The sequence below is a fragment of the Pteropus medius genome, unplaced genomic scaffold (genome assembly GCF_902729225.1).
Source record: "Pteropus medius unplaced genomic scaffold, Ma_sr-lr_union100, whole genome shotgun sequence".
In the NCBI taxonomy this organism is placed as follows: Eukaryota; Metazoa; Chordata; class Mammalia; order Chiroptera; family Pteropodidae; genus Pteropus; species Pteropus medius.
In genome coordinates, this window is record NW_024340701.1 from 2,795,561 (window position 1) to 2,818,643 (window position 23,083).

At 42.0% G+C, this 23,083-nt stretch overlaps 2 protein-coding genes across 6 annotated transcripts in view; one reads left to right on the forward strand and one right to left on the reverse strand.

Moving 5' to 3' along the window:
- Positions 1–7,866, reverse strand: part of EFCAB14 (EF-hand calcium binding domain 14) — a 33,484-nt gene extending 25,618 nt beyond the window's left edge. Inside the window, exons 1-2 of one of the 5 annotated variants that reach the window (XM_039885414.1) lie at positions 6,739–7,866; positions 5,088–5,236 (exon numbers count right to left, since the gene is read on the reverse strand). In XM_039885414.1, coding sequence (XP_039741348.1) covers positions 5,088–5,236; positions 6,739–6,917 — 328 coding nt within the window. In that variant the 5' untranslated portion in view covers positions 6,918–7,866. The remainder of the gene's footprint in view (positions 1–5,087; positions 5,237–6,738) is intronic. The other 4 variants (XM_039885429.1, XM_039885421.1, XM_039885434.1 and 1 more) reach the window with 4 other exon arrangements.
- Positions 7,804–23,083, forward strand: part of CYP4B1 (cytochrome P450 family 4 subfamily B member 1) — a 51,778-nt gene continuing 36,498 nt past the window's right edge. Inside the window, exon 1 of the mRNA XM_039885378.1 lies at positions 7,804–7,922. The gene's annotated coding sequence lies outside the window, so the exon portion shown is untranslated. The remainder of the gene's footprint in view (positions 7,923–23,083) is intronic.

Below are 23,083 nucleotides of genomic sequence, written 5' to 3' on the forward strand. Positions count from 1 at the left end.
ACTGCGTGAATAATGGCTGAATTCATATCTATCAATGGCACTGTTCTTTTATTTATGTAAATGTGTATCTTTAACACTAAAGCTCTCTTTTAACTGGGGCTATTTCACTACTGGCAAAACAACTTTTAAAAAAGTCAGATGGCTAAAAATGATAACGATGAATATCAGCAGAAAGAGTTGGACTTGAATCTCCACTCTGTAACTTACTGTGATCTTGAGCAAATTACTCAAATTCTTTGAGCTCAGTTTCGTCATCTGTAACACAGAGGTAAAATATACTTTACAGGATTTTTAGAATCAAGTGAAACAATGGCTGTAAAGTACTAAACACAGCTGGCCAGGCATACAGTAAATGATAAATGTTAAGTATTGATCAGCTCAATAAAGGAGCTTTTTTGATTAGTCAATGAAGATTTATAAACCTTATTACATTAATGCTCACGGTGAAATCCTAAGTTATATCTGTAAGTGCTTAAGTCTACTTTTTTTCTATATCGAATTAATCAAATGCAAGGTGGGTTCTTACCACCTTTCAAGTACTGTTATGAGGACTAAGATTTTAAATCTTTTTTCATAAACAACAGAGAATTTTCTTAAGTCTTAAATCAACCCAAAAGCTCAAAGTGAAAGAGAAGATAAAGGAAGAACATGTTAGGTGATGTACGGGGTGATATTTGGCCTTTCCTTTGGGAAATAGTATTTCCTGAATGGTTTAGAGATTTGTCAGCCTAAAGAGAGGCCTGAAAGAGTGCTTTCTCGTCTTCAAAGAGTATCTTTCCTTTTCATGGAAAATAAAATATTGATAAAGGCTGACTCTGTAGAATAAAACCTACATCACTTCTTTTAAAGCCACATACTGCCTGATTAGTTATTATCTGTTTTCTTTAAAACCAAAAACTGGCACATAGAGCAGATATAAAACAATTTACTAAAATGTAAGCACCAAGACTTTTTGTTCATTTCTGTATGGTCAGCACTTAGAATATACCTGGCACATTTTAGGCACTCAGTAAGTATTATTGACTGAATAAATCTGGCCTTTGCTTACCTACCAACCATGTTGCTTATCACTTTACCTATCTCTTCAATCTACTTTATAGCTGAGAAGATGTTCCTGACACACCAACCTCTTTAAGCCTTGGTGACCCTACACCCTTTATTCTTTCTGTCCAGATGCCCTTGGCTTGCCCCTTCTTCATTTCTGTCACCTTGGCCTAATTAATTCCTTCAAGATTTAGCACAAATAGCCCACCCGCTCCTTGGACCACCACATCTTTATCACTCCTAACTAACAAGCACTTAACACACTGTAACTATATACTTGTCTGTCTCTTCCACCAGACTGACAAGAGAGCTGCTTGAGGACAGAGACCAAATCTTATTTGTTATGTGTTCCTAGGACCCACCACAGTGCCAGGTACACAGAACTCAAATGCTTGTCCAGTGAAATAATGGTAGGGTATGAAATGAAGATAATGTTATCCTATTAAGTTAAAAAAAAGAAAACTCAACAAACAAAACCCAACAACAAAAATCTCCACAAAAATGGGGTTGAGGGTGGGGGATGGTATCCCTACTACAAACAAGCCCACTACTTGAAAATTCAGAATTATTCAAAGAAATTAGATACATTTACCCATTTTTCAAAAAATGAGCCAAAAGATTTCTTTACAAACAGGCTTTAAATGTAACATTTGATTTATACATGGTTTACAGGATTATATCCATCTCACACAGTAAGAACATTTTACCAGTCTAAATTAATGCAATTAATGCAACACTTAGCATTTCAGTGAATTTCTTTCACATTTTCAGTTAGGTTGCAAAGTAACTCATCCCACACATGTCTGCCATTCTCATGTGGTCAAAGATCCCAAGTGAGGGTGAGGGGGAGAGTCTCTCTCTTTCCTGCAGTCTACACAAATTAAGTAGAAGGTAGGAGAAAAGGAAGTAAGACGAACACCTAAATAACCTGAGTTACAATTACTAACAAACACGTAAAGCTGACAAGCCTTGAAAACACTTTGGATCCTGAGGATTGCATGAACCAAAAAGGGATCATATATGAGTTGAGGCTTTTTAGGAGACAAGCCAAATTAAGGCACTCTGACTACAGAAATGAGAAGTGTCGCAAACAAACAATTTAGGAGTACTAATTCATGTTCAACATGGAAAGCAACTCATTTAAAATTTAGTATACTAATACTCAGAACTTATTGCACACTACCTTCGGATGGAACATATATATTGCCAGTGGCAATATTTTATGTCTTTATATTTTGCAGTAAAGTTTTATGTAAATATTCAACTTGCTATTGAGTCCCTACCATGTGCCCGGCCTTAACCCAGCACTAGTACATAAAAAAGATCCTGAAGCTCTCAGTCTAGTGGGGAGCGAGGTGTTGTCACAGTTACTATACAGTGTGATAATGCTATGACAGAGGAATGACCAAAGTGCTTTGGTAGCAAAAAAACATCTTTATGTTTTACAGATAGGAAAGCAAAAGCTCAGAAAGAGTAAGTGACTTGTCCAAGTTTTACAGCTGGTAATGAGCAAGCCAGGATTCAAGACTCAAGCCTTTTGCTCCTAGAACCAGGACTCTTTCTGGTATACTCCAGCTAATACCCTCATTAGCACAAGACCATTTTTTAAGTTCTGTACTAAATGACCAAACGGCTACTCTGCCTGTATCATCAAAAAGGAGATGCTTAATTAATACTTTCCTTCTCTTCTTAATTCTTTTCTATCACTCTAGCATTTCATAGTTGAGTGATAGAGGGAGGGCTGAGAATTGAATCTTCCTCAGAGTAACTGCAGAGGTCTTTTGGAGTACCTGGTTCTAGAAAAAGAATACTGAGCTAACAGTTTCAAGGCCAGCCAGTACTTTTAGCTTAAGGATCAAGTTACTTCTTGATCACGAGGAAAACTACCAAGCCTTTCTGCTCTGCTTTCTATTTCAGATATTTCAGCAGCCCTATCTCCTTTCTTCACAAGTGTCTTAGAAAATTTACTGAGATAAAGAACAATGGGCTTTGAATTTCTCAAAAAAGTAGTAAAGCCAGATTGGCAGATGGTCATATTTGAGTCTGTGACTTCCACTGTCCTCTTGAAAAACAAGAAGTAAAAATTGTTGAAATATTTAAAGCAGAAGCATAATTTAAAGAAAGATTATGTAAGTTTAACAAGATTGACATCAGGAAATCAAGATAATGGTTTTCACAAAAAACTCTTGGGCAAGTGGTCCACAATGGTTCAGCCCATGGACTGACATATGCCTCAGGCCCTACCCTCTAACCTCCCTCAGGAAGTCCTGCTTCAGATATTTCTATTGTAGCAAACCAAAGCCAACAAAGCAGCTGGATTGACAATTCTAAATCTGCTTCATTCAGCTGGCTGACAAATGTAGTCAGGGTCCCGGGGGAATGTTGCTCACTGATAGAAAGCAGGTCTCACAGCCCAGGGTACAATTCCTGGACACTCCTGATATAGTATTTCCAGGGACTGGTATTCACATGTGCTCAATAAATATTTGTTGCTGACTGATCGCCAGGTCTATTACATGTATTCACTTTAAATATGCATTTCTAAATAAATTCTCTGAAAACCTAAAGTATAAATTGCATGGGTGTCCTGTAAACATAGGCACAGAGGAGTCAGAGAAAGGAATCCCTGAAAGGTAGAATCGAGCAATGTTTTCAAATATAAACATAAATAATTTCTGTGATCAAAACAAGATGTAGCACAAACCTAGGAAGCCCACCTAATTACAGAGAGATAATGGCACAGACAGGTGTCTTCAGTTTTTACAGTTATACATCTTTCTGAGAACCTCATTTCTAAGTTATGATTACTATTTGTAAAGAAAACACTGGCCTTAGAAAAAACCTGCAATATTGCTAAGGACAACCATTAAGGAGGAACAATAACTAAAATATATATCTCATTCTTTCTTACATTGTACCCTGATTCCACCAGTTGATAAAACATATAGGTGAGGATGATTCTGGCAGAGAATTATGACTTACCCAACTCCATTCTTTGAATCAGAAGCTCAGAAGAAAACCAAAGTTAGTATTTCGACATTTTTGTTTTCAAGCAATATCACTAAGAATGTCATCACACTAAGGATTAGTGTCCCTATGTCAGATTCGAAACCTGAATAACTGTAGGCAGCAAAGAGAAGCTGGAGTGAAGGAGGCAAGGATGTTATGATCTCCTAAGGCTTAAGATAGGAAGTAAGAAAACAACTCTAATTCCAGTTCTGGTGCCACTTTTCTTTGTGACCTTGAGAGAGCTTGGTGGTCAGTTTCCAGGTGTGCTCGTGCTGCTACAGTTAGAGTATTTGTGACTAACTTGAAACTGGTTCCTCGGCTTAGAAAACTAACCCTTGAAATCTAGAACCAAATATCTCAGTGTTACTAAAGTAAGATATTTAGGTTAAATCTGGTAGAAGGCATCATGCAAAGACATCTTTAAGAAAAAGTACTTTGGATGTGCAACATACTTTATAATTCAGAACATGGAAAACTCTTTAACTTAAAAAAAGTCTCAAAGTTTAAAACTCACTCAAGAAACAAATATTTGTGACTTGGCACACGGTAAGCACTCCATAAATGTTGGCTATTATTATTATTGCTCATTCTTATGTTCCTATTGTGTTTTTAAGGAGGAAATTGACAGACTCTCACATTCTTTCTCAAATGGCCCCATGAGGAAGAAATAGCCTAGTGTTGCTACTGCCACTTTATATTTGTGGAAGTATCAAGTGGCAACAGGTGAAGGGTAACCAAGGTTCCAGACTCCTGGACCTTAGTACTTACCTTCTGTACCCTAAATGTTGACTTCAATGCCATTTTTCATATGCTACTTGTCCTAAGACATGTGAATAAGAACTATTTTTTGTTTATGTGTTTAAAAGAAGTAACTGTTACTGTAGTCAAGCCGACAGCTAAGAAAGAGTATAAAAATGCTGGAAAATGTATAATTGCTTCAGAAGTGGGCAAAACTCTTAATTTGGCATGGTCCACTTTGTCCTAGAACCTGGAAAAGATTCCCAGATTAAATTCAGAAATGTGCAGTCACTTACTTGTTCTAAATTTTTCCTTGAGGGCATCCAGATCCTCCTTCAGAGCAACTTGCATCCACACCAAGCCGACGCAGGCCACGACACAAGCGGCAAGGATGACAAAAGCACAGAGGGGATAACAGATCTTGCAGCATCGTACATAGTCTCCCCTGATCATAAGAACAAATTCAACCAGGAGTACAAAAGTGATTATGAGCACAGCTTTATTAGAAATAGCATACATGTGTTGCCATGCAATTATCTTTTTTAATGAACAACCAGTTGATCTACCAGGGAACACAGGGTAACACACTTAAATCTGAACAGCATTGAAATGACTGGAACTAACCTAGCCGAAAATGACTAAATAATATAACCTATGAAGAATTCATCTATTGGATACAAAAGTTTCAAACTTCATATGAAATAGAGGGAGTTCCTGTGAGACAAACTTCACATGAAATAGAGGAAGCACCTGTGGGCACTGCAGCGCACTGTCATCACTATTAACTCGGGTCTCAGGTTAGGAAAGTGTAAAGACTAGAGCTTCTCTGCAATTCCCTCACTGCACTGTAATTTACCTATCTACTTCTCTTTCTCAAACACATGCTCACCCCATGAGGACCATGTTTCAGTTTATTGAAACTTCATAAACTTTTGAGCAAGTTTTACTGTAAATGGAATGAAAGAAATAGGAACTGTAGGTTTAAGTGGACACCTGGTACACTCTAGCTTCTTGGCTCAGACAGAAGAAAACACAGAAAGGGGTTAGATTTCATACTAAACTTCAATCAACACTTAAGGTCTAAACTAACTCAACAGGGTAACTATTCCAGATGAGCTATTCCACTTCATCAAATCTTCACAACCTAAACCTAGGATTGCCCTTAACTACCTAATCTGGCAAAGCTGATTAGAATCCAAATTCTTTAACAAAATAGAAAGAAAGACACTCTAAACAAACCCCAAACAAAAGATTCAACCTTTTTTAGCACCCCAACCTTCTGCCTAGCTCTTGCTTCAACATCCTCAGTACTCTTTTCTTTTATGTGCTCCCTGAGAGGGTACAAGGCACCTTCAACGTTCCCTTCAGCCCTTTCCTACCCTGAGCCCCAATTCTCAAGGTCCTTAGTGCTCACTACTGGATTTGTCTAGTGGCTGCGCCATCTAAGTGGCTTAAGAAAAAACTGTCTCTTCTTTTTGTCCTCCATGTCCCATTATTCTCAAGGCTCATACTTGCTACAGTATGTCCCTCACCATATTCTCCCATCACCAAGATCCTGACTCAACAAGTAAATAATTTGCAGTCTTAAGGTCCCTGTCTTTCCTACACTTTTAAAAAAGGTTAGTTCCAAAAGTTTCTCTGCTCCCATGTCCCTATTTTTAGCTTCTTTGCTACTCTCAACTTGGTCTCTAGGCTCTTGGCACATTCCCCAAGCCCACACTTCTATCCTTGATTCAGAGCTCTTCTTTGTACACTTAGAAACAGATCTTTTAACTTATCCTTCATTCAGAACCTGAGCTCACCTACTCCTTAGCAACTTTTCTCCCTCTTTGCCTTCCAAGCTATATTCATTTTTCTTCCTAAGAATTCCCTTCTTTTTAATTTGCCTCCTTAGTAGTGCAAGGAGATGCCTTTTCCCATCCCATCCCTCACCATTGCATCACTCACTTGACAAAGCGAGAGCGATTTCCAACTACACCAAATTCTTCCTCCTCCGAGCTGGACTCAGAGTCTGAGTCAGGAGGCTCAGTGCGAAGCAGGCGGTGGCCGGAACCTTTCTTGGGCTTCTTTCTTCGGCTGTCCCCAGCCAAGCCAATCAATGCATTGAGCTCTTTGCGCTTTTTCATCTTCTTGTGTGGAGTCAGTGGAGCACCCACTCCTGAGCTGCCAGGATCGTACCCGACGCCCAATTCTCTTGCTACTTTGGAGTTGCCTTCCAGGGTGGGGGATCCTGGGCCAGAGCCCCCTGGTCACTCCCACCCAGAGGTGGGACTGACCAGATCCGTTGTGGACTGGAGACTGGAGTCCAGAGGAAACTGGAACTCAGATGGGTGAGGGAAGTCACATAGAGATGGCCAGGGAGCTAGTGATCCTAATGGATAAAGTCCTGGGCATGGAGTTTCAGCTAAGAGTGTGTTAAGGAGTAAACCGCTGTCTCCCAAAAGGGATGAAAAGCCAAGTCAAGTATGAGCGATTCTCAGCCCTGATAAGTAGATAATATTTCTAAGGGTGATCCAAGAGCTGGGGAAGGACACACAGATGGGTGTTTTGGACTTCCGGGGCAGGATTTCCAATAGAGAGGGAAAAGAAACTTGCTCTTGAATGAGAGGGAGAGGCGCAGAAAGAAACAGTGGGAACGCGCTAGTCTCTCTCTAGCTGGAGAGGTGGCAGCAGGATGGGGCTCCGGATACAGCCTGGGCGCCGAGAAAATGCCCAGGTCTGGGCTGCTCACTGTCCTCTGGCCTCCGTCCTGAGTTTGAAGGAAACCCGAGACTGAAGAAGATCCAGAACTCGGCTCGGAGGGCTCGGCCTGAGAGGAGCCAGTTGAGCACCTGGGGAGATCCCAGCCCTGCTGTCTGGGCCTGGGGGGCGCGGTGCGGAGGGGCGACCGCGTCTCAGCCCACCCGAAGGGCTCCCGCACCGAGTTTGAGGTGTTTCGGCACCGGCGACTCTCGGCAACTCACACGCGCCGCCTCCACTCCGGCCGCGACTCTGGCCCCCGCTCCAGCTGCGGCCGTGGCTGCTCCGGACGCACTGGTGGCGGCGGAGGCGGCCGCGGGCTCCAGTCCCGGGCCATCGCTACAGCCCCAGCTCACTTCCTCTTTGACATCAGCCGCCCGCACCGCCTGCCAGTAAGCTACGTTTCCATTGGCCGCCAGCCGGGTGACCTCACACCGGGGGCGCGAGTGGAGGCGGGGAGGCGGGGCGTTAAAGGGCCCTGGCTCAGGCGAGGGCTGGGTCCCGCCCACTGGTGGGAGGCCCCGCCCCCAGGGGGCGTGTCGTCCACCTGAGCTGGGGAGGAGTTTTGTTTTCCAAGGGGCATGCAGAGCGCCCAACTGCTCCACTTGCTTGGAAAGTTCAACAGCTGTCTGGGTCCCTGGTTGTGAACTAGACTTTCCCAGCCTAGAGGCTCCGCCCCTCTGACTCGCAGGCCGTTTATTAAAAGTTTAGGCGTATTACAGATTCATGACCTGGTTAAACAGTCATTCATTCCATAAATATTTACTGAGAGCATACTAAGTGTCAGGAGCAGTTCGAGCGCTGGAGACATAGCAACGAGCAAAACAAGAACTGTCCCTGCCTTCCTGGGTAGGGATACCGGATTTAGCAAATAAAAATACAGGACACCCAGTAAAGTCGGAATTTCAGATAAACAATGAATAGTTTTTTAGTGTAAGCATATTCCATGCAGCATCTAGGGCAACCTCATACCGAAAAATTAATTAGTTTTTTGTTAAATCTGAAATTAAAATTTAACAGGGTATCTTGTATCTTGTCTACCTACCCTATTCCTACAGCTTATATTCTAGTGGGAGAAGAGCGACAGCAGGCAAGCATATTAAGTGTCAGGAGGTGATAAGTGTTATGAAGAAAATTGAAACATAAGGGGATGGCAAGTGCCTCTGTGATAAGGGAACTTTTGGTTAGAGACTGGGAGGAAGCGAGGGAGTGAGTTGTGCAATGGCCATGAGGAAGAAGTGACCTGAAAGACCTGGTATGGCTGAACCTGTAGAGCAAAGAGGAAAGAGGTGGAAAATGAGGTCAGACAAGCATCAGGGGCCAGATTGTGAAGGGCCTTATGGACTGTGGTGAGCACTTAGGGAAACCATTAGTGCTTGAAGACAAGAGGAGACATGCTTTGGCTTAGACTTTAAAAAGATCACTCTGGCTACTGTATGGAAAAGAGAACTAGGAGAAAGGGAGGGACAAAGGAAACTAGTTTGTTACAGTCTACATAGAGATGACGATACGATAGACTCCCAGGATGGCAGTAATGGAGATGGTGAGCATTCTGGATGCTTCTTGATGGTAGAGCTAATAATATTTGGTGATGGATTACACGAAAGGTGTGAAAGAAAGAGGAGTAATGGATTACTCCAGAGTTTTGGAGTGGAACAACTGGAAGAAGGAAACTGTCACTTACTGAGATGGTGAAGAGCAGGTTTGAGGCGAGCTTGAGAAGCCAATTCAGTATTTGAGTGGGCTTTTTGGTATGTCTATTTGGAGTTTTGGGCAGGGGTTGGGGCCTGAAATATAAATCTGAGAGTCCTTAGATATAGATTTAAAACAAAGTGCTTTGAGCTACTTGGAAGAAAGTTGCTTAAAGTAATTTTTATACTCACATTCTTATTGTGGCAATTAACTGTCTTTGTTCAGGGATACCTACCCAAAGCCTGGGACTGCTTCTTTTTCATTTTTCTTTGTCTAGCCCAGAAGCAGGCACCTAAAAATAATCATCTGATAAATATGTGATGCTTACGTAAGTGGGCAGAGTTGTGCAGAGGTATGAGTGGAGTTTTGGAATTAAGAGATCTATGATTAAATCATGCTTCTAACACTTACTATCTCTCTCAGCATGGAAGCTATTTAAGTTCTCTGAGCTTCAGGTTTCTCCTCTACAAAATGAGGATTAACATCTATTTCACAGGATAGACATGAGAAGATGTGCTTTTGAAGTCCCAAATCATGGTGCAGTTATTTCATTTTTATTGTCTCCTTTTGTTTCCAGAGCTGTGCAGCCCAATGCAGTAGCCACTAGCTATGTACTATAATATAAATTTACATTTAACTTAATTAACATTAAGTAAAAGGTTTACATTAGTTCCCCAGTCTTCCTGGCCAGTGTGCTCCATAGCCATGTGTGGCTAATGGCTATTGGGTAGCACAGAATAGAGCACTTCCATCAATATAGAAAGTTTTATTGGGCAAGTCTTTATTGGCACTTCTTTGAAGATCTGAGGATGAACAGGAAAGGGTCCTGACTTCAGGAACCATTTCACAAACATCCTGTGGTAATGAGAAGCCCAGACAAGAGAGGTAGCTGGTGCAGGATAGCCCTTCCCATGGGCCTCCTGTGTTGTAGGTGCTACATCCTCACCAAGGGAACCAGGGGCTAAGGAACCCACAGGAGTGAGGCAGGGGCACATGCTTCACCCAACTGCAATGATTTCTGGTCAGTCAGACCCTGCCATCACCATGGGTGGAGATCTCCCCCATGACTGGCCAGTAGGCTGGTCATGGGTGGGGAGGCTGGAGGAGTGGAGTTGAGAGCTAAGGGGATGCTTTTGCTGGATCTGTTGTTCAGTTCTTCTTTCTGCCTATTTGTCTATTGATCTATAGATGACATCCCTCGCATGTTGGGTAAACATCCCATAGGCTGCTGAGTCACCCTTTGAAACCGGCTGGCCAGGTGTTTCTCTTCTCTCAGAAGCTCTCGCCACCTCTCTGGGCTCCTCCCTCACATCTGGGACCGTGAATGCCAGAGATTAAGCCAACCCTCTCAAAATAGGGGCTACTGCACTAAAAAGCCCAAGTGCCCTCCTACACCGGGACTCCCAAAAGTTGTGACCCATCTTTTAATTTTGGGGTGTTCACATTATCACCCTGTGTCTGTGGAGCCCTGTTACTTTTTTCAAAACTTGCCTGAAATGCAGTGTGAGCTCGGGTAAGTCAATTTGCAGTTTCAGTGCTTCAACTTTCCTGTCTGTAAAATGATAATAAAAATATTCCTTGCCTGGCTTTCTCCTCAGTGCTTTTGTGGGGAAGAGGCAGCATGACAGAGCTTTCTTGCTCAACCTGTCATGCTGTTTATTACTCACTATCGAATGTTGTGCACCCTTGGGCATGGCGATACTCACAGGGGCATGAGACCCTTGTGGCTTGGCATGCATTCCCAACCTGACCCTCTCTCTGCCTGCATCCAGCTCCTGCCTGAGACAGAGGAAAAACAGGGGAATGGGCAGCCGAGAACCCATTCTGAGGAAGGGAGTGGTGGAGAGGTGACAAGAGGTAGGACTGCATTTGATCTGAAGCTCCAGGTCCTGGTGCATGTTCTATTGTTCCATTAGACTTCATTTGCAAAACACAAATTCAAAAGTAAAGTTATTAATAATTCAAGATGGTGATCACAGAGTATCGAACCCCAATTGTGGGGTACTCTTTTGAGTGGAGGGCCCTGTGCACCTGCACTAGTCGTACACCTGGGAAGCTGGCCCTGATAATACCTAGCTCACAGAGTAGCTCCGAAGAAGTAATATGCTGGACTCATAATAAGTGCTCCAGAAATGTCAGTTGTTCCATTCATGTGATTATTAATTATTAAATGTGATTTATTACAGGTTTCTTAAATGTGATTTTGATGATGACCTAGTTATGATAATACATCATCATTTACCTAATAGAAAATTCTGCTTCCATTTACAACAAGAACTCTCTTTGCCATCATCTTTCTTGGCTTTTTTGCTATGGTTAAAGAGGGAGGAAGGAACAGAAATGAACATTAAAAAATACTTAGGTATCAGGCATTTTGGTGTTAACCCTAATTGCTAATAAGCTAATCCTCACTAAGCAAGCATTTTATCTCTGCCTAACTGAGAAGAAAGTCGACGCTTAGAGATTACAGAAGGCTTGCCCAAGAACACACAGGACATCAGTGGCAGATATTGGGACTTGAATTGGGATCTGTCTGCCTCTGAAGCTTGAGTTCTGTACTTGGTGCCAAACATCATGCTGGTAGAACCTGCTGCCTGGGGCTTAACTGCAGCTCCTATGGGAAAGAACCACCAGCTGAAGCATTTTCCTACTCCTGGGATGGCCTCATCTGCTTCCCTCAGCCCCTTCCCCATTCTTTTTGCTGCTGTGCTGGCAGCTGCATCCTGTACTTTGATGAGAGGCCTAAGGACAATGGAAAGGTTGAGTGGTAGGAAAGGGGCCAAGCTCTAAGCTAAACAATGGTTTCTCTCCCGGTGGGTCCCAGGCAGCCAGAAGTAGCAACTGGTTCCCAGCATTATTGTGGGCAGTGTGAGGGCTACCCCACTGGGATTCTCCTATTCTGGACACAGCCTCCTCTGAGTTGCTGCAAGCTCTTGTGCCTCAGTTGTGTAATAGCCTCAGTTTCCCCATCTATCGACTGGGTTTTAGTACTCAGAATAGGGCCTAGAGCTAGGAGGACCTCAGGGATTGTTATACTATTAAAAGAGTAGAGGAGACACTGAAAAGTCTCCAGGCATTGTTCTTCATCTTGATGACTCCCATCCATCCATCCATCCATCCATCCATCCATCCATCCATCCATCCAACAGTCCTGCCCAGAGGGAGCTCCTACCCAGTGGGAGGTCCTGTGTGAGGCCCTGGAATACACCAATAGTATCTAGGTTCTGTCCTATAAGAGTTCCCAGGAAGCAAGCAGGCAACGGCCCCCAGGGGAATTGCCAAAGAAGAGGTGTATACTGGTGGGAGAACAAGTCTAGAATGACTTGGTTTATTTCAAGATGAGAATAGTAATCCTGGGAGGAAAGAATCTGCACTGTGGCATCCAGCCCACCTGTCCCTGCTCCTGTCCTCTTCCCCTGAGACTTGAGCTGGAGAGGAGCTACAACTAGCCACAAATGAGCCCTGAACCAGCATATCTGGGTTTGAGTCTCAACCTCTCCACCCACTAGCAGTGAAACCTTAGGCAATTCCTTTTCCTCTCTGAGCCTGTTTCCTCATCTGTAAATTGGAACTAACAATGCTCACCTGTTGGCAGTGCCTGTGGTAAGAATTACATTTAAATGATGGACATTAGACAGCTTCAAGGGAATTGATAAGTGAATTGAGTAGACAGGTTGGCCAGGAAACAGACCTCTGAGGAGTCCTATTGAACCAGGAAACTTAAACAGCACAGGCTGGGAAAGAAGGTGATGGGATTGTGAAGGGAGGGCTCTTCTAACTGAAGAAGGTCTGTGTGTGTGTATGTGTGTGTGTGTGTGTGTGTGTGTGTGTGTGTGTGTGTGTGTGTGTGTGTCTACTCCTCCACCATCAAGCTGGGTGTTTGTGGATGAAGGAGTAAATGACGGGAGATACTGAGTCAGCAAGGCCACTTGGGGTGGAGCAGGGCTGCAGTGTTAGAGGAGGCTACTTAGGCCCTACAAAGTTCTTTCTGAGGAAACAGCACTGTATGTCTAAGTCAGCCTAAGACTGTAGCTCCAGCTTCATCTGATACTTGAGAAGACTGACAAGCTAGGAAGACAATAAAAATATAAATGGCTTTGTGCTGCCCTCTGCTGGTGCCTTGGACAACTGTACATCTTAGATGGAGACAATTTCCATTCAAACAAATGATAATTTTTAATTCTTCTATGTCCAGCCTTGCATTGGGAGATGGGGACACAGAGAAAAGATCATATTCCTGCTTTTTAAGAGATCCTGGGGTGTGTGTGTGTGTGTGTGTGTGTGTATGATATTATCTTGAAAGAGAGAGAGAGAAGAGAGAGAGAATAAATACAGATGTGACACAAAATGCAAAAAGGGTGTGGATGACATCAGGGAAAGTTTTTGAAAGGAGGTAATTTTTCATTCGTGTGCTCATTCATGCATCCATCCATCCATCCATCCATCCATCCATCCATCCATCCTATAGTTATTGAATACTTAATGTATTTCAACCCTAATCTTTGTGTAAGAGCTATGACAGAGAACAAAATACACAAAAATCCCTGCCTGCGTGGAGCTTACATTCTAATGAAGGAAAACTATTCATAAATAAGATGGATAAATAGATATAGTTTGGATATGAGTACTAAGGAAACTAATGAAGCAGGAAAGGAGGACAAGGAGTATTGTTGGAGTAAGTGCAACTTTTGAGGTGACATTTGAATCTAAAGACCTAAGGGAGAGGAATTTTAGCTTCTGAACATGATCGGGTCATACTGGACTTTTTCTCCTACATAAATAACTAGAAAACTGAACAAATATATGAAACAACTGTTCAGACATTGGACAACAATAAACACAGGATTGTGATTCCTGAGAGAAGGAAGACAAACAAGGTGACCCCGATGACGACACTAGCTTGAAGCCTGAAGGCACTTTCTGGAAGAGCAAGGAGGAGAAACCTAAGTACAGCACAAGGATAGTTTTGTGTTGAGAAGAATATTGAAGTTTGGAAAGGCTAGCACAGCAGAATTGGCAGAGAAGAGTACCAGAGAGGAAGGAGCTACTCAGAAAAGAGCTCCAGAAATCTGTATAAGGGTTTCCCTTGAATCTTTGTCGAAATATTAAATTGTGCATGCACAGGGTGAAACTCCATGAGTGTGGGCAAATAATAACTCCTGGGGACCTACAATTTCCAGAGTTTAGATTTGGCTGGGACACATTCATGTTCCAGCTGGCTACAGTGGAGAGAACTTGTTGAACACCTGGGGTGTTCAGTAGAGACCTCAAAAGTGTCATAGTAGTAGGGTTTAGGTAGCTTTAGAATAAAGACTCTGGTGCTACCTTAACAATGCTTTAAAAAAAAAAGGATAAAACTGATCCACAAGTAACTTAATTGCTCACTCAAACAAAACAAAATTCAACGTTCTTTAAAGGAAGGAAACAAAAATTCAGACTCTCAATAATGTAACATACACAATAGTCAACATCCAATAAAATTCCCATATGTGGGGTGATGCTGGGCTTGTTGATTCTGTGCCAGTCCTGAGAGCTGAGATGGGAGTGCGGGTGTGCCTTCAAGAAGTAAAGAGAGGGACTTATAAATCAGCAGCACCACAGACAGAGCACATCAATTCATTTCTCCTTAGGGTTCAGGCCAAGCCAGGGAGACCCAGCTGGAGTCTTTGAGTGACAAATCCCTGAAGACTTTGACATTCCAGGTTTGAGAGGCCCAAGGAGAGGGAAATCTCAGATCCGCTCTGATCTAACCTGATAAGATGACCTCACAATTGCTCTTGCCTCCTCCCTGGTCTTCCTACCTACAGGCTCATCCCACCTTAACCTCCATTTCATCCCCACAGTTGTACCAAAGCAATATTCCTACATTTTGAAATCAGAGGCCTTGGGGTTCTGGTAAATTATGGTTTTGGACTGTGTGTCTGGTTCCACCTCTCTTCAGCTCCCTAATGTCATAATTGCTTTGATGGAGTCTTTTTGGCCAGACAGATTGAGAAAGCCTTCAGACCTAGGGAATGGTCCTGACCCAGTCACTTTTCTAGACCTCACACCCCACTCCTATGGCTGAGGCTGTTGGAGGTGGCTCCTTAGTCCTGTTTCTCATAGTTGCCTAGTTCTGCTCAGCAGTTTTCCTTAGCAAATTGTAGGCCCAAACTTTCTGGTGTTTTGTCTTTGCACGTTAGCTTTTCCTGAAAAGCCTCTTTCACTTGGATAAATCCTAGATGCTCTTCAATGTTCAGCTTAGGTGTACTTGATTTTGGAAAGCCTTCCCTGATTGCTTAGGTGTCTCTTCCTCTTCCTCTTCCTCTTCTTTATTGACACTGGTTGCACAAAATTGGCCTATCTATAATCTTGGCTCATTACACTGTCATCGTTAGTCCTTGCACGAACCTCTTTTCCTCTTTCTTTCCTTCCCTCTTTTCACCCTCTCTCTTCCCTCCCTCTCACTCATGAACTCACAACCCAACGCAAGATGTAACATCAAAAAAATTACATCTAAGCATCCATCTTCTTTCCCTATCCCCAGGTAAACATCATCCTGAAGTTTGTATTTGTCATTTCTTTGATTTTCAACACACATGCGCACGCGCACACACACACTCACATGTTTTTTAAATTTTAGTTGTTTTTTGAAATTTATAAAAAGAGTCATGCTGCATATAATCTTCGAGACTTCTTTTACCTGTTGACATAAATGTTACCAAGACCCATCTGATTTGTAATGTGGGCTATAGTTAATTCAGTTTTGCTACTATATAAAAAATATTCTTTTGTGCAAATATATCACAATTTATTTATCCATTTTCTTGTCAATGTGTTTTGGAGTTGTTTTTATTATTTTCTTATTATGGACAGTACTGCTAAAAATATTATTGTACATGTCTCCTGATGCATCTCTCCTTGTACACACTCACACTCACACTTTCACACACACACACACACACACACACATATTTTGAAGTGTAATTTCTGGGTTGTAGAGCATATGAAAATTTAACTTTACAAGATAATACTAAATTGTTTTTCAAAATGATTGTGCCAACTTACACTCCCACCAATAATGTATAGTTGAATGACTCACATTTTCTCTAACATTTGCTATTGTCAGAGTTCTTAGTTTTGGTAAATCGAATAGAGATAATTGGGATATCACTGTAGTTTTTATTTTCATTTACCTGATTACTAATGAAGTTAAGCAAATGTTTATTAAAGATGTGGTTTCCTTATTTGTGAAAAACCTAATCATGAATTTTGTTTATTTGTAAATTGTTTTTCCTTCTCTGAATGATTCGAGGAATTTTATAGGTTCTTGATATAAATTCTTTATCTGTTACAGCTATTTTACCCCAGTTGGTAAATTATTACTTCTCTTTCTTTAAAATGTCTTTTAGTAACAGAAGTAATTATTTTAAAACAGCCCAATTTATTATTATTTTTCTTGTATGATTAGCTCTTTTTTGGTTAGTTGTTCAAGAAATTATTCCCTAGGTCAAAGTTATAAAGATAACCTCTATTTTATACTAAATGCTTTCATATTATCCATTTTGGTTCTAAGTACATCTTGAATGGATTTTTGTGTGTATGGGGTGAAGTATGGATCTAACTTCATGTTTTTCATTTTTGTCATATTTTATGATAGGTCTGTTTTGGGATTGTCTATTGTAATCCATATTGGCCAGTTTGTACTATCACACTATTTTAATTACTATGATTTTATAATACATTCTGATAAGTGGTAGGGCAAGTCCTTCTTCCCTATTCTTCAGAAATAGCTAGGATATTCTTGGCCCTTTCCTCTTCCATATTCATTTACAATTAGCTTGTCAAGTTTAATTTTTAAAAAGCCCTGTGGGGATTTTAATTGAGGTTGTATTAAATCTAATATTAACCATATGAGCATTTCTATTTAGAAACATAGGATAGATATTGTCTCTAGTATTTTCCTGTAAAGTTTTTTTTCCCCCAACTGTTAATTTTGGAACAATGTCAGGGCTATACAGAATGTCCACGAGAGTAGGACATCAGTATCCACACTCCCTTGCAACATTTGCTGTAGCTCTCCATATTTATATGAGTATTAATATGTTCTTTTATTCTGAACCATGTGAGAGCAACTTACTTTCAAGTTATGAAACTTTACCCCCAAATATGTCTGCATATTACTCCCAAGTACACAGACATTCCTCTTGGTGAGCTCAACATAATTATCACATTCAGGAAATTTAACACTGATACATTATTATTCTCTAATATATACTACATATTAAAGATTCTCCAGTTGTTTTCTTGATGTCTTTCACAACTGGTTTTTCAAAAATCAGGATCAGATCAAAGATTTCACGTTGTATTTAGATGTCTTGCTCTTTCTTCCTTTAAAGTAAAAGAATTTCCAGTCTGTCATTGACCTATGTGAATTTTGTCTTTCATGATATTTTTGAAAGCACAGGCCTGTTGTTTTGCAAAATGCCCTTCAGTTCAGATTCAAAATGCCAATATACACTCCCTCCAGCAATTGTTGTGACTGTTTCTTCATGGTTAGACTCATGTTGAACATTTTTGGCAGGAATACTATATCACTGAGTTGTCCATCTCGGTGTATCACATCTGAGGGCACATAATGTCATTTGTCTAATTATTGGTGACATTAGATTTGATCACTTGGTTGAGGATGTATCTCTCAGTAATGTATTATTATAATTCTTTGCATATGGATCTTAAACAACTTTTTGGTTACTTTATAATTTGGTTGCTATTATAGATGGCATCTTTTAAATCTTATATTTTCCATGGTAAAGGTTTGTTGCTGGTGCATAGAAATGCAGTAACCTTTGTATACTGAACTTACATCCAATTGTTTTGCTATACTCTCCTAATAATTCTAATAATTTGTCTGTGGATTTTTTTTCATTTTATGTGGACAATCATGTAATCTGAACATAATGACAGCGTTACTTCTCCTTTTCCATCATTTTGCTTGAATGCCCTTTTCAGGTATTAGGTCTGAAGTTTCTCCTTTATGCTTCCTCAGCCCCTGTACTTCCCTCGGTCATGGCACTGATGGTACTGTATTATTATCTGATCACTCATCCACCTCCTTTACTAGCCTGAGGATTCTTTGAGGAAAAAGATCAATCAGTTTTTGAATGCATGGTACTCAATAAATCTTGGTCTGTGGTGAATATTTGGGAATAATAATAATCATCTGTTGAGCACTGTGCTATGCATTTTCCATAGATAATTTTATTTAATCCTCCCAATAACACTATAAAATGAGTATAATTATTATTTTAAAATGTAGATAATGATTAAACTCAGAGAGGTTAAGCAACTTACCAAAGGCCACATAGCTAGAAAGAGACAGCGCTTGGATTTGAATTCAAATCTAACTTCTAACACTTTTCTCTTAATCACTATTTTTTACTGCTTCCCCAGTGGGTTAATGAGTGAATGGGCAGGAGGAAGGAAGGGGATGCCTCCCTCAATCTCCAGTGGGTTTAAGAAGACCTCTTGGGGTCCCTCCTTCCTTGGAGAAGTTTGAGCATCAAGGCTGCTGGTTTTGGGTCACCTTGAGAAGGTTTATGCTCCTCACAACATAGTGAGGCTCATATTCCATTCTGGGGCCCCTCCAGCTTCCCCTGAGGGCAGCAGTATGCTAGGGGTTCAGGATCTAGGAAGGCCATCACAGGGACTGCTATCCTGAGACAGTCCTTACCAATTCAGGCAACTTGAGAGGTGAACTAAGACTTTTCCATGAGCCCAAGGAGTGATCAGCCAGCTCTGATTCCTCAGGGATCATTGGGTCACTATGTACCGCTGTACTTCTTCCCTGTCTGAGCATTGACAGCAGATAGCCTGTGAGCCTTCAGCCTGGGAATTCCTGGGCGCAAGGGAAAGTCCCCCAAGGGCCCATCCTTAGATTTTAGTCTTAGGGCGCAGAAGCGCAGTTGAAGCTGCTTCCTCAGCCCCAGGCTGTGCAGCTTTTGCAGGGTTGGGAGTAGCCAGATCTAAGATTCGGAGGCTCATGTTAGTGAATCTGGTCTAGAGTCTACGAGTGGTCAGAGGTGGGAGGAAATGTTTCCCTATCTGTAACAATATTTGTCCTATATTGCTGTGGAAAAACAGCTATGTCTTGTCTAGAGTCCTGGAATATTATTGGGGGAGATAATTATGCCTTAAACTTAAGCTATATACTTCCTACCATTGCAAATGAGCATTATGGTTAGCACTGAGCTCCCTGAAAGCCAATGCACAAAGGGAACCACAGTAGATGTCAGCATTTCATTTCATGAAATCCACCGGGTCCTGCAGGATGTTAGTAAGTGTGCCTTCTATGAGGAGTTCCTTTGTCAAGTAAACCCCAGAAACATTGTGTCTAATACACCCCACATCCTGTTTGAAGATTCCTAATGGAATTAAATATTGTAGGCTAGGAGACATCTTGCAACAAACTTCTTTTTACTTGGAGTTTCCTAAGTTTAATTAATCATATTCTTTTTTATATAATATTTATTAAGATCTTGCAAAAGAACAGCATTTTGGGTAGTTCATTTTGGAAAATGCTCATTTATATAGGTTTCCTTTTGGGGTAAAAACTTTTTCCTGATGCCAAATTCTAAGTAAAGGCCAAATACATCTCTGTTTCCCTGCCAAATTGTCCCTGTCTGTCTGTCTGTCTGTCTGTTTGAACCTCTCTCTGCCCCTGTGATTCTTCATCAATATCCACATCCTCTGAAATTTCTATAGATTTTGGGGCCCAGGATAAATTTCTCTGGTGGAAACCTACCTATGGTGATATAACAAGGTTAGTGAAGTGAAGTCAAAACAAAGCTTTTGAGGTGGGGGCAATTCCCTCAGGCATTGGTCCAGGAATCCCTATGAGAGGGTATTACAAAGTGTAGCAAAGTCTTGAGAGCCTTACCTGAATACAAGTTGGATTTATACTCAAAGGCAGCTGTGGTTTTAGCTGGTTGACCCTGGTGACCTCCTTCCACATTTCCCTGTTCACTGCTTTAGGGGAGATGACCTTGAGAAGCAGAAAGAAGGATTGTGCCAAAAGATGCAATGATTAGAGGCCTACAGTTCATTCTGGACTTAGTTTTAGCCTCTGACCTTTCAGGGCTGAACAGCTGGGTCCTTGAAACAGGCTGACATACCAGCAGGCCTTTTCCTGATTCCTCCAGGAACACACAGTACCTGGAGGAATTCCACCCCATGAATTTTTGCTTAAAGTGTGATGGTTTCTCCCACCAGATTGGAGCTCCTCAAGGGCAGGGCTAGCTTCTTATATCTTCCTGGGGTCCCCAGCACTCAGCATGGTAGGGAAGGGACATCAGAAATTGCTTGACCATTAACATTTGTGAGGTAGCTCAGGTTTTCAAAAACTGTCATAGACATGATCTCATTTGGGATTTACAGCAACTCTGGAAAACATGGCAGGGATTATCACCTCATTTTATAGTCAAGGAAACAGGCTCAGAGAGATGAAGTGATGCATCTAACTTCATGCTGTTGGTAAGTAGCCAGTCTACATGCTACACGATATCTACAGCTTCTGGAGGGATCCCTACTGCGGCTGGTGTCGCTTGGTATAGAGGGATTTCTACTTTGGGTGGGGAGACAGGAAGCTCTGTCTAGTCTTAGCATCCTGAGATTCCTTTCTCAGTGGCCACTGCCTTTTTCAGCCAGCAGAGGGAAGCACTAAAACACAGGACTTTCTAAAGCTGGGGACTGGTTTAGGTTCACCTACACTTTATATCAGAGCCTCAGCAGAGTTCTAAGAAAATAATAATGGCTGCCATTTACTGAACACCTAGTATGTGCCACAATTATTATTATATATATTATTTCTAATCTTTAAAACACTATACATGGAAAGGATGGCCATTTCCTTTTTCTGGTCAGGGAAACTGGCTCACTTGCCTGAGGCCATGGGGTTAGTAAATGACATACTTGGGGGTTGAACCAGATCTGATTGGCGTGCCTCCCTTAGCAGGCTCAGGACAAATGTCTTGTATGAACTTGTTGAATGAAGTCAAAGCAGATTCCTCCTCCTTCCCAGACACCTTGCTCCTTCCAGCCATCCTACTCTGGGTCAATACCACACAGGGCTGAGTGCAGATCCCCAGCTTGAAGAGGAAATCATCCTGCTTGCAGCTTCTACCTCCTGATCTGTTGCTGCCCAATGTCTCCCAGATGTCTTCCTCTTTCCTGTTCCAAATGAGAACAAGAAACTGGAGCTTGGATCTAGAGTCTGGGACACTGGACCTGACATCTGGCCTTTGGCTTCTGCCTTGCTGATCATCCTGGTCTTGTTGCTGCTAGTCCTGCTCCGGTGATCCTCTACGGCCACTGCTCTGCTGTAAGCCTCCATCACCTCTTACCAGCCCTCCTCATTGCTCTCCCATTTCCTCACATTAATCTCCACGTTATAGCCAGAGTAGGCCTCGCTGGCAATGCCTCAATTCTCTTCAAACCTTCCAGCGCTCTCCATGGCTTCGAGGGCACGATCTGGGCCTGGCTCCCCTCTCTAGCCTCTTCCTTCAGTCTTCCCCTCATGCCCAGTGCCCCAGCGTTCTCCAACAGCTGGCCAGCTATCCCCTGCCTTTGTGGCCTTGGCTACCCATATTACTTCCTCTGCTAAGGAATGCTTATTTATGTTTCCAGGCTCAGTTCTAGTGACTCCTCTTCTGAGAAGGCTTCCATTACCTCTCTTTCCACCCCCGCAGCTAGAACGAATTCCTCCTCCGCTTTCCTTCCTGTGGTTCCAGCACCGAAAACACTTGACTGCCCTAATTTGTTTTGTGTCTTTCTCCCCCACTCATGTGTGAGTTCCTGGAGGGCAGGAACCATGTCTGAGATAGCTCTATGTCCTCAGCCCTCTGTACTGGGCCCAGCACACAGTAGTAGCTTAGTGGGTGTCTGTTGAATACATGAACTTGACCTCAGATGGCTTCGCTGCTCAGGCTCATGGCTTCAGGTTATTGCTGCTTCACTCGCCTCCGAGATTATGAGAAAACTGTGCAAAGTGATATGAAGAATGAGCAGGTTTCAGTGTCCCTGCTGCTCAGGCTCCCCCTTTCCCCGGACATCCTTTCACAATTAGGGCATATCTTCCACCATATTCTACCATGGCCAGAGGGAGACCCTGACTTTGAGTTCTGCCTTGGTATAAGCTTTGAGGCACTTTCCCTGCTCTCTTCTCCCCCAATCACTTTCCTGTCCAAAAGTCAGTCCACAGTCTTTATAAAATCTCTGTGCAGTTCCTGGCCTCCCTCATTACTCATTGCCCGTTGCTGTCATTTATCAGGAGAGAAAGAGAGGGAAAAGGTGAGCCCATAGATAGAAAAGAGCAAAGGTGCAGAGGGTGAATAACACATTAGTCTCCCTTTATCCATGTCTTGGATACGTTCCAAGACACCCACTGGATGCCTGAAACCACGGATAGTCCTGAACGCTCTACATACTGTTTTTTCTTATGATACACACCTATGATAAAGTGTAATTTATAAATTAGGCACAGTAAGACATTAAGAACAATAACTAATAATAAAATAGAACAATTATAACAGTATACTGTTATGTAAATGTCTTATTGTACTCTATGAATAATGTGAATATGTTGGACAAAGGGCTGTTTCATGTTCCCGGCAGGACACAATGGGATGGTGCAAAATTGATTTCATCAAGTACTCAGACCGCACGCAATTTAAAGCTTATGAATGGTTTATTTCTGGAACTTTTCATTTAATAGTTTCAGACTACTGTTGTCTGTGGTAACTGAAACCACGGAAAGTGAATCTGTGAATAAGAAGAGACCACTGTGTCTTTATGTCCTAGGGCTTAAGGACATAAGCAGAAGTAA